This window comes from Saccostrea echinata, unplaced genomic scaffold (assembly GCF_033153115.1).
Source record: "Saccostrea echinata isolate AGI-Se365-2 ecotype Australia unplaced genomic scaffold, CSIRO_AGI_Sech_v1 ptg000009l, whole genome shotgun sequence".
Lineage (NCBI taxonomy): Eukaryota > Metazoa > Mollusca > Bivalvia > Ostreida > Ostreidae > Saccostrea > Saccostrea echinata.
This window is the reverse complement of record NW_026889758.1, coordinates 6,395,682-6,411,000: the sequence shown is the minus strand read 5'-3', so window position 1 is coordinate 6,411,000 and position 15,319 is coordinate 6,395,682. Positions and strand designations below refer to the sequence as shown.

The 15,319-nt window shown below is 34.4% G+C and overlaps 1 protein-coding gene across 1 annotated transcript; it reads right to left on the bottom strand.

Annotated features, from left to right (window-relative positions):
• Positions 1–488: 488 nt before the first annotated feature.
• On the bottom strand, positions 489–14,280 carry LOC133181677 (ADAMTS-like protein 1). Its single transcript, XM_061316234.1, has 10 exons — positions 13,657–14,280; positions 11,092–11,250; positions 10,108–10,335; positions 9,689–9,838; positions 6,227–6,360; positions 5,672–5,876; positions 4,660–5,493; positions 4,301–4,483; positions 3,705–3,849; positions 489–613 (listed from the first exon to the last, which is right to left on the bottom strand). The coding sequence occupies exons 1-10, from the start codon at positions 13,687–13,689 to the stop codon at positions 501–503; spliced, it is 2,184 nt and encodes a 727-aa protein (XP_061172218.1). The 5' UTR covers positions 13,690–14,280; the 3' UTR covers positions 489–500.
• Between the last annotated feature and the right edge of the window lie 1,039 nt (positions 14,281–15,319).

The following is a 15,319-nucleotide window of genomic DNA, read 5'->3' as shown; positions in this document are numbered from 1 at the left end:
CTATGTATTCCTATGCAAAACTATGATCGCCCAGTGTGGCCCCACCCTATCCCCGGGGGTCATGATTTGAACAACCTTGAATCTACATTGCCTGAGGATGATTCCATATAAGTTTCAAATTTTCTAGGAAAGTGGTTCTTGAGATGATTTTTTATGATGCCATTAATTTTTCACTAATTCGTAATTATCTCCCCTTGGAAGAAGCATTTGAACAAACTTGAATCCCCTTTACCCAAGGATACTTTGTGGTAAGTTTAGTTGAAATTGGCCCAGTATACAACAACGACAACAGACAACGGACACACTTCGATCAGCAAAACTCACTTGCGCCTTCGGCTCAGATGAGCTATAAAAAGTCTATATACATTTTTTGAGTGACCCTTGTAACATATGCAAACAGTATGCTTAATTTAGTCTACACAGTTGAAATATAAATTTACATGTTTGTAATATTTTATTTGATTTTTCATCTTTTAAAACAATAATACAACAAATAAATATTACACGTATAGTAAATGTTTACAAGTCTGACAACATTTGTCTATAAAAGTCTGGTATCGGCACATTTTTAACTGTCCCACCAGGGAGCAATATCTGGAATGGTCGTGACACGCTGAAATACAAATTTTTGCGTAATAATTAATAGGGAAATGTACATAAAAAATAACATTCAATTAAAACACAATGTTTCACTTATGGCAATGTATGCAATATAGGGGATTTCCAATTTTCACCAATACAATACTGAGGTCAGACGCATTTATATATGACTGATAAATGTTATACGACAACCGCTTCTCTTTAAATCAGTATTCTTAATTTAAATAAAGATGTTCATTTTTGCTTTGGAGCATCTCCAACGTTTAATGGAGATAATGTAATTAAGGCAAGGAAGCAATTTCAGTTGGGGGGGGGGGGGCACAACCAAACAATTTCAGTTGGGGATGGGGGCACTACCAAAATTCCTTGACAAAAAAAAAAAAAAAAAAAAAAAAAAAAAAAAAAAAAAGGTTATCATTACACGTTATTACACGTATTAAGGGGATACAAGCAAAAAGCAGATTTGTTTTCTATAGTATTCTATATATCGGCAATATTATTGGGGGGGGGGGGGTTCTACGGCCATGTAAGGTTTATGCAAAAGATGGAAACAGTTTTAAACTTTATATTTTCCTTCAGTAACATTTACGAGTTTCTCAACACAATTAGCTCAAACAGTTTTTTGTCATTTTGCTTAATATCTATCTTTTCTGAAAAATATGAGTAAGGCCATCTTTAAAATATTGTTTGTCCTGACTTGGATAAAAAAAAAATAGAATTTTTAGGAAGGTGGGATTTTCCCCCCAGAAAACTTTCAATATATATGTTTACGGGATGAAAACTACATATTCGGGGGGAAAAAATGTCGTTTCCTGGAGGTGAAACAAAGTTTTGAGTTTTGAGAAAAAAAACATCCAAGTAGAAGAAGTCTATGATGCACTTTTACACTTGTTTTTACTTTTCTGTGCGTTTTTTTTTAAATTTACACTTTAATTTTCAGTGATCAATTGTTAAATATCTATCCAAAGAAATAAATACATTGATATGAAAAGAAAATCGGACTGAGATAAAGGATAGGAATGTTTCATCATCGAGGTATTTGATTCAAGGACATATTCAACAAAAATCTTAAGTGCTTATAAATGCACCAAGAGGCCCAAGGGTCTTAACGGTCACCTGAGTACCATTAAACACTGTAAAGGGTCAATAGAATTATAAAACAAAACTAACTGATAGACGAAGCAATGTTGCCCAAGAATTTCAAAAATCTGGTAAAAATACTGTTGCTTATTGTAATGTGCTAGACTCCAGTGATCTCCTTGGGATCATAATTGGTTTTCCCAGGTCTTACAGGTATGATAATGAATGCAAAATATACAAATACAATGGACACTTGCCTATTGTGTAAGGTATTCAATATATACAGATATGTTTTTGTCACTTGCCTAGTGCTACAATTCAGTACACACAGACTTAGGTAAACAACTGGCTATTTGCCACTTGTCACTAATTACAATAACTCATCTGCATGGCTATCTGTGATTCTTTGTCCACTTTGATAAACTTTAAGCATAAAACAACCATGTCTCTACCAGTGATAAAAACTTATCTACTGTCTAACAGATCACAACAGTGTAAACATATTGTGTACAATTACAACTTTTGCTAAAATATATAAATAATCTTTATTTCAATTTTTTATATTGCTTTCCAGGCAAGAATCTGATTTTGAGCATGCCTTGCTTATTTAAACCAAACGTTCATTTTTATGTTTCTATATATTTTACATTCTTTCTTATATTCTCAATCAATCAAATAACCTATTAATTAAATATACACAAGGATTTCTTGATTAATATTATCTAGCAAAGGGGAGTAACTTTGCTTAATTTATTACAATTTTGAACTCTTCTTTCTAGATACCCAGGAGCAAAGAAAAGGCACATTTAGTTATAATTATATTTAATACATTTACATTGATATTAATGCATTTAGTTTGTTTGCTTAGCACTCAGGGACAGAAGAAAAGACTTTCAAAGAATTAATACATTTTAACAACATAATCAATAGAGCCCCACCCAAACACTAGAACCCCTGACCCAGGGGCCATGAATTTTCACAATTTTGTAAGAGGCACTCTTCCTCATCATAACTATGTACTTAGTTCATCGACTTAATACCCAGGAGCAGAGGGGAAAATTTTCAAAGAATTAATGCATTTTTGCAATATAATCATTAGAGCCCCACCCTAGCACCAGAACCCCTGACCCAGGGACCATGAATTTCATAATTTTGGTAGAGGGCTCAATGCTTATTACAATCATGCCAACAGTCTGACTGCTTAATGTCCAGGAGTAAAGAAGAAGATTTTAAAAGATTGTATTAATTTTGGTGGTTTTAGCCCCACCCCTCAGGGACCATAAAATTCAAATATTTTGTTCCCCTTCACCCATAGATGCTATGTGCCACTTAACACACGACGAACGACGACGGACAATAACGGATATGCAATAGGTCACGTGAGTGACTCAGGTGACCTAAAAATGACTAACAAACTTCATGTTTTCATACCCTGGAACATTGTCACGTGATAATGCAAATCAGGTTTTTTATAGATATGTATGTGAAGTGCAGAAAAAAATATCATTGTGTCACTTGCAACAGTAACTGCAGTGTATTCAAAACAAAATTCAGTTCTTATTCCAATTTATTATTTATTTAAGGCACTGTAATTCATATCCGGAAACTCAATATAGCTTTTGTTTTTATATCTTACGCACGCCTATGTTTGGGGGGGGGGGCAGTTCATGAAACAACTTTTTGTAAAATCATTAAATTTATAAATATCTGACGGGAAACGAAAAACAAATTGAAACATAATAACAACCATTTAGACATAGCAATCAGGAAATTTTAAAAACTTTTATTCATAACTTTTACGTATATATTATCAATAAGGAATTATTCCAACGAAGCAGTGAAAAAATAATGTCTTATTTCCCCATGTGCACATTCTAACACAACCACAAATAGATCGGCCGCTTCTGCGGCCGATAATAAAATGGATACTTTACTCAATATATTGAGTCCCCAACCCTCCCCCATTCACCAATTTATGGCAAAAGCATGATAATATGTGACTTTGTTATACTTTCAACAAATACCTTTTTTACACTTGGACTTGCACGGTTTCCATGCCAACGGACGAGGAAGTGTTCTACACTGAGTGTAAGCAAGTTTACGTGTACTCTTCCACACACACGAAAACAACCGGAACTTCTTCCCACGACGCGTACAATGTGGCTTGCACTGAAACATCATGTAATATCTTAAGTAACTATTCCTTTGTAAAACTGACATTTATCTCGAATACTTACTAGTTTCACGTTTAAAATGCAAATAATGAAACCCTTACTCTACGCTGGACAGTTCCTGCTCGAATTGGCGGTCCGTACTGTATATCACTTTTTATTCGCGAAAATTTAATTTTGCTCTATTTCGAGAGGTCTGCTCGCGAAAATTTAATTTTGCTCTATTTCGAGAGGTCTGCTCGCGAAAATTTAATTTCCGAGTATATTTTTATTAATATAAATTATACAAAACAGTAACAACCAGAATTCCTGAAAATTTTATTCCCCTTCTAATTTCCAAATAGCTATCTTAAAAATATTAAAAATATGGTGTCGCGAAAATTAGGTGACCTAGAGTATATAATACGGGCCCTCCCTTTTGGCGCTTTGTAAATATGAACAAATTTTACCTTCGTCCACCTGGAAGTTTGCCATTCCACCTTGCATTTCTTGTTGTCACATTCCCGAAAAGCCACTGGTACGGTAATATTCAGGCATTTAGAGCGATGTATAATAGTACCATTTCCGTTTGTACAAAACACCGTTCGTCGTTGTACCGCCTTACCTATCCTTTTGCATGTTTTTACGCTACACTGAAATAGAATTAGCATTACAGTGAACATTAAAAACTATAAACTAGTGCAGAAACGCATACCTTGCTAATTTGTTTGTCTTACAAAACTTTTTTTATGGTACAAACAAGGTATATGTCATTTTTATATGAAGCAAGCAGATTTCCATACGAATAATGAGAAAAACTAAGATTCACCTCTCCCCACTTGTCTACATCCCACTGTGGGCAGAATTCCTGAACTAAACACTTTCTAACATTTACCGGTTTGTCTTGCTGCTCACACTGTTTAACCGGGACAATTTTTATATACTTATTTGTATACACACTACACTTCACTTCCCGTGTTTGTAACCCCGTTCCACACGTCCTTGAACATGGGGACCAATCACCAACCATGAATTCCGCTACTTCGGAGCTGTTACTATCTATAGCTTTAAGAGAACCGTCTGGCCCTGGGATTTTGTCTGATTGTGGTTTATCTAAACTTATCCTATCATTCTCCATATGCTTTATCATTGTTTTAGCTGTCTTAGTTGCCTTTTTCTTGTCCTGAAACGTTATATAGATGCTGGCTTTTTCAATCCCTGCCATGCAAGTAAACACTCCCGTGTCTATGTTTGGATCTGTTCGTTTAATTTTAAGTACTCCATTTGGAAGAACATGAACTCTCTTATAAGGCGAAACGGGTATAAGTCGATCGTCTTTTGTCCAAAATATTAGTCTTCTATCCATATTTTTTACAATACATGTAATTTTCACCGGTTGTTTTGGTAATAAAATAGCTTTACCGCCGACATTAAGGTACACTCTTTTCATTCGACGAGTCTGAATGAATGTAGAATTATCCACGACAATGGAAGGAACTGAATAAAAGTCTTTAAAACAAGCCTCTACTGAACATGCGCGCGAAGTCTCTGGTCGAGCACCAAAGCATTCCGAATGAGAAACGTTAATCTGTATCCCGTGAGAAGGAGACTTGATGCAAGTCAGACTTCGGAGTTGATTGCCTATACCACAGGTGACTGAACACTGAAATCACAAACAAGGGTAAAGTTTTAAAGTATCTGCAAAGACCTAATATTAAATTGACGTGCACAATATGAATATTTTAAATTAAACATTCTTAGTGGTAAATTACGGATAAAGTTTCAGTTAACAAGATTAAAGTTACATTAAATTTATAGTAAAAATATGTATCAAGACAAACCTGGCTCCATTTACCAGTCTGCCACCTGGCGGGACAAAAGTTCAGATTACAAGCCTTCTCTGAGATCGGGATTGGATCTGGACACTGGGAAAAACTCACAGTAATAATGTTTGCTCTTCCAGACCGCTGAACACACCGGACATGACGACGCTGTACTCCTCCGCCACACTCCACAGAACATCGCCCATAAGAAGAAATTTCCCATCTTCAATAGCGTAAAAAAAGATTTTTTAAACTTTATTTTAGTACAAACACAAAATAATCAATCGACACATCAAAGCATTGCTACACTGCACCATTCTGTTTAGGTATGATAGAAAACAAACAGTATTTTTTCACAAGGGAAACAAAAAGTTCGATTAATTTTTGCTCATTTCTACTACTCCCACTGGTCTAGTCAGGAAAAGAGAAAATCGGAACAAACAACAGTTTTTTTTTCAATCAAAATAATTTATATTTAAATGATCAACTAACGTTCTTAAATGACAAGGTGAACCTCCAGGATCGATAATCACTATTGAAATTCAAAGAACTGTTGTGACTGAGACAACCTACTGAGATCGGCAGTCTGCTAGGGAACATTCCTTGGTAAGGTCGCTAGGTTTGCTTTCTCTGTCACAATAATAATCCATTGTTCTTCTCTTTGTTCGTCTATTTATGCATTTTATACGAGACTTTTGATGACCTGTCTGAATATATAGTAGTACACAACATGAACTTAATCCTATTAGGCCAAACAAAAAAATATGTTTGTTTACTGTTACATGCTGAAAAAAATAGGGTCGGTAGGTAGGGATTTTTTTTTATTTTATTGAATTTTTTTATTTACAAATTCACATGAATTGGTTGAAATACTAGTGATGGGAATCAGTAAGAATTTCATAATCGATGATCGGGTAACTGTAACTAACTAATTATCGATTATAATCGGACATTAACAAAGGCTATCAATTTAGTTAATTAAATGGTAAGAATGGGTAAATGACTACTTTCTGCATATGTATTTGTTGCTCATTTTGCTGAAAAAGAATAAAAGGATATCATCTGAGTGTTATATTGAGTGTGTATCTGTTTTTCTTTAATTTTTCGTCATACGCTGTACAGATATAAAACTTACGTCCATACCCGGGAACATGTTTTGTTTCCCAGGTATGGATACAATTGTCTGTTCGTCTGCACCATTGTGATACACAAACAAGTTCATAGATAAGTTTTGGCTGGGATATTTGGTTCAAAAACTATTACGCTTGTTAAAAAAAATAATAAACCGATTAATCAGAATAAAAATTTTGTAATCAAGCGCTTGGATTATACCAGCAATCAACTGATTTTCGATTATAATCGATGATTGGAACACCACTATGAAATACAAAACAGTTTTACCATTGTGTGATGCTTTACTTTTGTTTGGGCTTGCCATATGGGCAATAGACAATATCTTTCTTGCCAACTGACTTACAGCTACCACACAATGGTAAAACTGTTTGGTATTTCTTCTTTAATTCCATGTGGCACTGACTAATAAATTTAGTGTTTACTCCAGACAAATTTTAATGCATGGGGGAACTTTGCTGAATATTGACGGCGTGCAGCGTGTCTCGGTTGAGTTACTTGTACATTGCGTCATGTATCTGAATCTATATTTAAGTGAAAAATACAAATGCATTACCATTATTAATTTACATACATGTATTTTTTAAAAATTTAAATGATAAATATATTTTGAATAAACTGTCAATTTAACTTAAAAAAACAAACAATTAATTGAATTATTTTTTATAAGAATAGATCTAATCATCATTTTTTTATTGGTATTTTTATTTTCCTCTAATTAGCCACTGTCTTTTTATGTGCTGTGTTATTCTTGCTCTCTACAAACTGAATAGGCCCTAGTGGACCCCCCCCTTTTTTTTTCAAATTTACTTCCATTTTTTTGGTTGTCCCTACTTTTACAGTCATCTTTAAACAAAAAAGGGTGCACACTATGTAGCACCAATGACAACATGGTTACATTGGTGTCTGATTTTTTTTTTTCAACGTAAGCTGTTGAATGTACATGTAGGTCATTGTGTATTAAAGCACGTGCGCTTGACCGAAGTACTAGCCCATAGTTCATAGAGTAAATAAACAATGATAATGTTTATAGGATATGTTTATTTTAAGCATATATTTATGCTAAAAATGGTTTAAGAATTATGTGTGTAACTAATGAATCCTTTTTGATGTCGGAACATAAATACTATTTATAGAATGACCTGGAAATGTTGGAAAAACCCACATGTGCAATAACAAGTGTATTACTTTCATGGTGTATACTATCTTACAGCAATTAATAAATTTTTCATGGTTTTAAATATTTTTTAATCAAATAAAAACTTAATGTTTAATAACATACCAGTAAATTGCAATAAACATAAATTGACAGCTATATTGCATCATACCCCGTACCGTAATTCGCATCGAGTTCACGTACCACAGGTATGCAACATGTTTGTAGGATTCTAGTGATTTGAATTGTTTTATTAATAGATTAATAACTGATAACATTCAAAGTATATCATCTTCTTAAATAATTGTATACCATTAATAATTCATGCATAGCAGGAAGCATAGCGGCAATTTTTGATGCATGGCGGGAGATCTTGAATGCATGGCGGTATCGCTATGCAAAAACGGCCTGGGGAAAAATTTATAATAATTTAATCGAAAATACTAGGAATAGTCTATTTCTAGTACTTTCGATTTCAAACCGTTGACCGAATAAGATGCATGTAAAAGTTAAACTGACCGGTGAGTGACTTCTGGATTTTTACGACCAAAAAAAAAAAATTGGGTCGGCGATTAAATATAGGGTCGGTCGGGTAACCGTAAACAAACATATTTTTTTGTTACGCCTTAATTATACGAAAAATTAATTTAGGAATGACTCTAATTCTTGGCCAAATTATTCGAGTATAACCTGGTTTGGGTCAGTTTACGCTTTATAATCCGCGAAGCGGATTATAAAACAGCGTAAACTGACCAAAACCAGCTTATACTCGAATAATTTGGCCAAGAATTAGAGTCATTCCTTATAATTTAATTTTAAAATCATTAAACAACTGTGGTTGTAAAATTTCGTTGCTTTTTATTAATTCAAATTTGCCGCTCAATAATACAACCGTAGTAACGGAAGTGATGGGAAGCGAGGGGAGGTAAAAACTGATACATAGTCCTAGCAGCCATGTTGTTTGATTACATGTGGTAAGATCCGAGTTACTGTTCGAAGAAAAAGGTACATTTATTAAATCTGGAATTTTCCATGAATCCCTAGGACTAGAAATGAGATGATTGCATTGATACAGACGATTCAGCTGGTTATCAGGGGGGGGGGGGGGGTGTCCCCATACCAAACCAGGTTATACAGAAATAATTTGTGTTCCTTTTTGGATATTAACCAATCAGAGGCTAGAATACAAACAAAATTAAATTATTTCTGTATATACGAAAAATGATTATTTTTTACTTTATTTCTTTGAAAAGTTTAAAAATATTTTTTGACCAAGGGAAAAGTAAATCTAATTCAATTTATTTTACTTTCTGTCACGAAACTTAGAACCTAACCATTTGTAGCATGATTTTCACTATTTATATACACAAAGTTTCTTTGGTTCTAAGAGAATTTTTTTTAAGGTAGAATGTACTTTTCCCCACCCATCCCCCTTCCCAAGTAATTTCATCACATGTACTTAAATCATGGATTCTCAGGTTAAAACCTTAGAAAATAAGTAAAAAGTTTGATGAAAGAAAATTGTAAAAAAATCCACACAAACAAACAAAAAACTAGAACAAGAGATATTCTAAATATAAAAAATTCTCATACTAAACAGAAAGTGAGGGCTTAAAGTGTTTGCAATTTAAACATATTGCTTTTTTTTTTGGATACTTTGGACCTAACTTTTTACATTGTATAGTAAAGTATATGGTCATGAATACTTTATAAACCATGAAATTGCAATTTTTTTTCTTAGCACTTACACCACAAGTAACCGAACATGGCGTCCATTCCACGAGCCAATAGAAATGTGACTGTGTGAGATTGCCAGTACATGTAGACCCATTACCTCCACAGATACCACAGCTGTCAATCAACTTGTTAGACCACACCTCTCCATCACAACCAAGTCTCTGATAGAATTAAACCATTATCGTGTTATTTTTGTTATATATTAAAAAGAAACTCAAATATTATAACATATAGTGTGAAAATTAAGCAAGGTTTTGAACAGCATAACATTTATTAATGTCCATTTTCGTAAAATCAATCTTAACCAGTATCTCAATCATGTATTTTAAAATGTAATGCATGTAATAATTATGTAATACATAGATGAAATCATTAGATAAAAAGAGGAGCATTAAATTTTCTACAAAACAGGACTGGGAGTATATTGTACCTTGCATTCTCCCCTGATACAGTAGAAATTGGCCTGAGAGCTGCACTTTGTGCCATCCTCTTTATCAGTTTTGATTTCATTCGGAATGTTTCCAGACATATCTCTACAGAAAACGTAACATGGGTATATCTGCTGTGACAGCGGGGCCCACTCCTGATTCGCAGACCCTATGCTATTGTGAAAATTACATATCCTGTCGTTGTCGTTCATAAGGTAGCCACTGCAAGCCTGCAAAGTAACGAATGATTTCATATTCTACTCACCAATTAAAGGAGAAGCACCCCTCTACTTAATATAATGAATTTTTTCTATAATTTTCCAATTTTACTACAGAAGACGAAGAAAAAAAAAGAGATATAAGCAAATTCCTGATCACCTGGAACACCTCAAAATTCTCATAGAATAGGACTGTATTTCTATGAATGGCTCGAGGTGTTCCTGATGATTCATTAATTATACCACAATCGGAAATATTCGGCTGACTCCGCTACGCTCCATACAAACCTCGGATGTGATTGGCGGAGAAAATTGATGCATTTCACCACTGGAACTGCCTTTTAACCCATTTCATATTTTACACTGCACCAAAAAGTATCCGATCTCGTCTAATACGTCCTAAGTAACATAAGTACATTGGTTTTGATTACAACCTTCTTTTAGTAGTCTTTGAAATCAGAAACGTAGAGAAGGGAGTGCCACAAAGTAACTCGATTTCAAAGGAATAATTTGGAGAAATTTCAGATTGGTTCACAGGATTGCAAGTAGCAAAATGGTAGAACACCGTTCACGTCCGAGGTTAGTGTGCGAGGCACGAGCCACCCGAGGAGCTCCGAGTGATTATACCATGCGGTGCAAAATCACGAAAGATGAACTTTAAAACAGGAATCATCCCGAGTTAACATTTTGAGAGCTAAGTATCTTTTCAGAGGGTCAATCCTCCTTAAGGCAGGCGCAAATATACACTTTATGAAGAAAAAGAAATACCCTAATATTGCAATGACGATATCTGACTTCCGGTCCAAGGCAATTGCTATTACCGAAACACTGACGCTTCTGATGGGACAATCCACCGTCACATGACTTGCTGCATATACTCCAAGCACTCCATCCAGACCAACGAGCTTCAGAGTCGTGAAGATAAATCTGCAAAAATATTAAGGTATGGAGAAAATAAAAAAAATGGGTTGGAATCTGGGTCATACAATCGAGCCTTCTCATTTTATTGTTATTTTGTAAAGTATAATAATACCACCCAAAAAACTAAATCAGAGTCTCTAACAAATACGTTAAAATGTTTCATCCTGTCTGGTTTTATTACCAGATACGCTGATAACATGGAAGCTGGCCACCTTGAACTGTTCTCATTTGTAAAATGGAGATTGTTCAAAGTAACGCAATCTGATACATAACATGCACGACTTCTAAGAAAAAGACATTCCGTTAGTGTTGGATCAAACGGAGAGAAACTAATTTACATCCTTAAATACAAGCCTGTAAATGATCATTTTCTGTATATCAATTTAGTTATATTTGTGTGAAGTTGATAAATACAGGGTTCAGTGCATGCAATAACATTAGCAATAAAATATCAAATTCTCTCTGAGTGTGAACATAACATATCCTTGTTCATATTCAAAGCAACATGTTGTTTTTTTCCATGTTTACTAAACAGATTAAAAATGACCCTTATCTTTCCTCTGATAACCAACAATGACTTGTTACACATCTAAAATTAATCAAAGTGCGGCAGACAGAGACGTGTGGAGTATATAAAAACTCCAAAAGTTAACGGAGTGTATAGATTTGGCCTATTTTTTTTTCAAATTTGTTTTAATTCATAATCAATGTTGAATTTCCGTTGTGTATCTAAGTTAAAACAACGTACATAATAGTGAAAGAAATCAATGCAAGTTTATAAAAGCGACAATGATTTCATTATGAAGGACATTCAATATCCATCTCTGATGTAAATACATGCAATACAATAATGAATTAAGACACAGTAACGTATCATATCAAACTTCTGATGATTTCTTTGTATGCTCCATAGAGAAACGATGCAGCACTTTTTTAAAAAAAAAAAATGAGAACGAACTGCACTAGTTTAACCCCCTTTTTTCAGCAATAACATTCTGACATCTTTGTTCTCAGAAAAACACGTCTTTAAAATGAAATGAAAATTTCTCATCTTTTTAAAATTAGCTTCACCCTCATTGACATCCTGCAATACGGTCGGATATAATCTCAAACTGATTGACCGACTTTGATAGAAATATAATATAGTATGGCTTATTAACGAATAGAGAGAATGCACTAATTCCTTGTATATCTATCCTGGTCAACAATCTAAGCTATACAAATCTACTAATTGTCTGTTAGATGTTTTATATGATGGCATCTTCTTGATATGCTTAAACAAGACAGAGTGGAGACGGAACAATTGTATCGACCAGACAACCGAACTAGGAACAAAACTCCAGTTTCTTTTTTTTTATCATTATTATTATCAAATAAAACAGAACATATGCATCCACTTTTTAGCATTACATTTGATATTTTTCAGAGTAAATAAGGGATGTTGCAAATCAAGATGTTACAAGTGATGAAGGATCACACGTTTCTCCCGTTGTGACCTTCAACTTCTCTGAGTAACTGATGCATGGTAACTCGTTATGATGAAAAAAAGTGTAACTAAGGACTCAGTACTTCATTCCAATAATTCTATTATACAGAGGAAACTTGTGTCGCAGAGCAGAGCGACACGTAGGGATCACTTTACCCTAAATTAACAATTAAGTTCCCCTTATATACCTTCGATCATTACAATTTACCTTACGTCAAATATGCCCTAAAATTAATTGTTGACAGTGTCCAAACCATGGCATTCATTTAGATTTTTTTTAATGAATCATACGTGTTCTTATGTAAAAATCATAAACTTGACAGGTCTGTCTCGCGATCACCCACTTATAAACGAGAAGGCAAGAGTTAAAATTTGCAAAAAGCATCTGTAGCTCTAAATTATTGATAAACGACATGACTTCTGACATAATCTACTGGCATTACACGCATGCACCGAATGCTGCCCTACCAGATCATGTTGGTTTATGAGTTCATTAAAATCTAAGATTTGTCTGCAGAGCAGAGAGACTCAAATGGAGTTACTATAAATAATAGAATTTGATTACATCGGTTTATTGGAGGATTGTGAAAATAATTGAAATTGATTTCGTTTGGTTACACTAAATTTTAGTGAAGACACATTGAAGGTATATCAATTTTCCTGCTTTATAAAATATAAATCATTAGATAAAGCAATAGAACATTTAAACGTTTGATTTATATTTTCTTTTAAGAAGTGTGTATTTTTAGGCAGTGCTATTCTCTACTACAATTAGAAAATCTTTTTTCGGCTTAAAAAGTACATGAATTAAACACACAACCTCAAACTTTTCACGGGTGGGCCCTTTTACATAACACTGCCTAATCATTAGCTTCAAAAGATGAGCTGCATTTCAAAGAGTCTACAATTTGGAACAAGTGCCTTACCAGAAAAAGAAAGCATAGACGTACTCTCCGCATAATTATACCACCATGTCGAGCTATCCCTCATCCACTTATAAAGCACCTAGCTTAACACTCGACCCCGCACTTCACAGGTGGTAAATATTTTAAAGTTCTATACCCCTCTCACAACCATTACGGATGGTAGGGACGAATGAACAGCGTTCTGTCCAAAGGTGATAAAGGGAGAGTTAATTCTGTATAGATCCTAAACGACAATGAAACAAATAACAAAGAGCAACAAACAGTAGTAATCCCACCACCACACAAAGATTGCCTGGCTGAATATGTCTAAACACAATTATAACTTCATTCTACAATCAGATATCCCTACTGGCACAGCCCGGTAGCCTTTGATAATCACAGAATGACATAGTTTACAATATTTCCACAGAATTCTGATAGGGTTACAAAGCGAAAGTCATTCAGCATTCCGAACTATGAGAGTACCAGGCTGTTGGGGAGAAGTCGTTAACGCCGCTGTGTTTACTCGCGGATCCTTCCTATGGCAGGGTATAATTAGGGTTCCCAGAGCTAATTGTGTTTCAAGCTCAAGATAGCTGTGAAGGTCTTGTATAACTCATCAAAGAATTAAGTTGGTTCAGTTTCAATCCGACATTGAATTTGTCTAATTTATTGAGGGATTTAAGCAGAATTTTGGTCTTACGTAATTTTGTTTGTAAATCAATGGGTTTGTGTACTTTAATTTAGGACATTAAATTCTATTAAGGATTATCACAGTATATATCAATGAAAATTGGTATTTTATAGAAATTCGAAACAGATGAATGTTGCTAACGTAGAAATGTTTAGAGAAAAAAAGAGTACCCATCCTAGAAAAGGGCATTTTAAGAAAAAATCCAGATCACTCGAAGTCTACAAATTGCATATCACTATGATCGATTTATTTTAGCAGCGGCTTCCAGATAGTTTTAAGTGTTAAGCTACCGACCAGAAGTCCATTTATTCAGTGTCTGGATACATATACCTGTGACCTATAGGTCACTTAAGGTCACCTAGATTACAGAGAAGATCTTTTGTGGGAAGGTGCGGCAATATATTTACAATAGTTCCGACATCAAGTCTCTACTTAAACCATGTGTCAAGATAAAGGTACTTCATCTAACAGGTCTTAAAGTCAGCGTATGTAAACTAACCTTTGTGGCGGGTATCAAGGGCTTTAGGGATACACAAGCTGTTGGCTGGCTGCAAGAAAATCTAAGAACGTTTATATATAGAAACTTCATAATATTTAGTTAGAAATGAACGGTTTTTATCAGGACTCTAGAGTCAGCCCTGTTCTAGATATTAAATTTTGTGGAGTATGTGTGCTCTTTATAAGCTATAGATCGATGTGTATTTTTTGGTGCAATTTTAGAGGAAACAAGATGTGTTTGTGAAACACTGATGCCCCCGTATGGCAGCTTATGACGAAGGTTTAAGTTTCTTAAATGCAAGTCAACCTCCAGGTCAAGAAATTAAAAATGTTGGTACCCAAAGAAGGTCTTGTCTCGAGGAATGTACCTGTGAAATATGAAAGCCCTAGTACAAACCTTTGAAAAGTTATGTCGAAGGTTAAAGTTTTTAAAGTAAAACGGCAAGGTCAAATGGTGCCCAAGGGAAGTACTTATCACAAGTGATACACATG

Excerpts from the sequence above, each read along its gene's own strand:
- LOC133181677 (XM_061316234.1), bottom strand. The coding sequence starts at position 13,689 with ATGCGGAGAGTACGTCTATGCTTTCTTTTTCTG. Across the intron at positions 4,484-4,659 it reads ATGTAGACAAGTGGGGAGAG|TGTAGCGTAAAAACATGCAA; the intron begins GTGAATCTTAGT and ends ATTCTATTTCAG. Across the intron at positions 3,850-4,300 it reads AAACTTCCAGGTGGACGAAG|TGCAAGCCACATTGTACGCG; the intron begins GTAAAATTTGTT and ends ATGATGTTTCAG.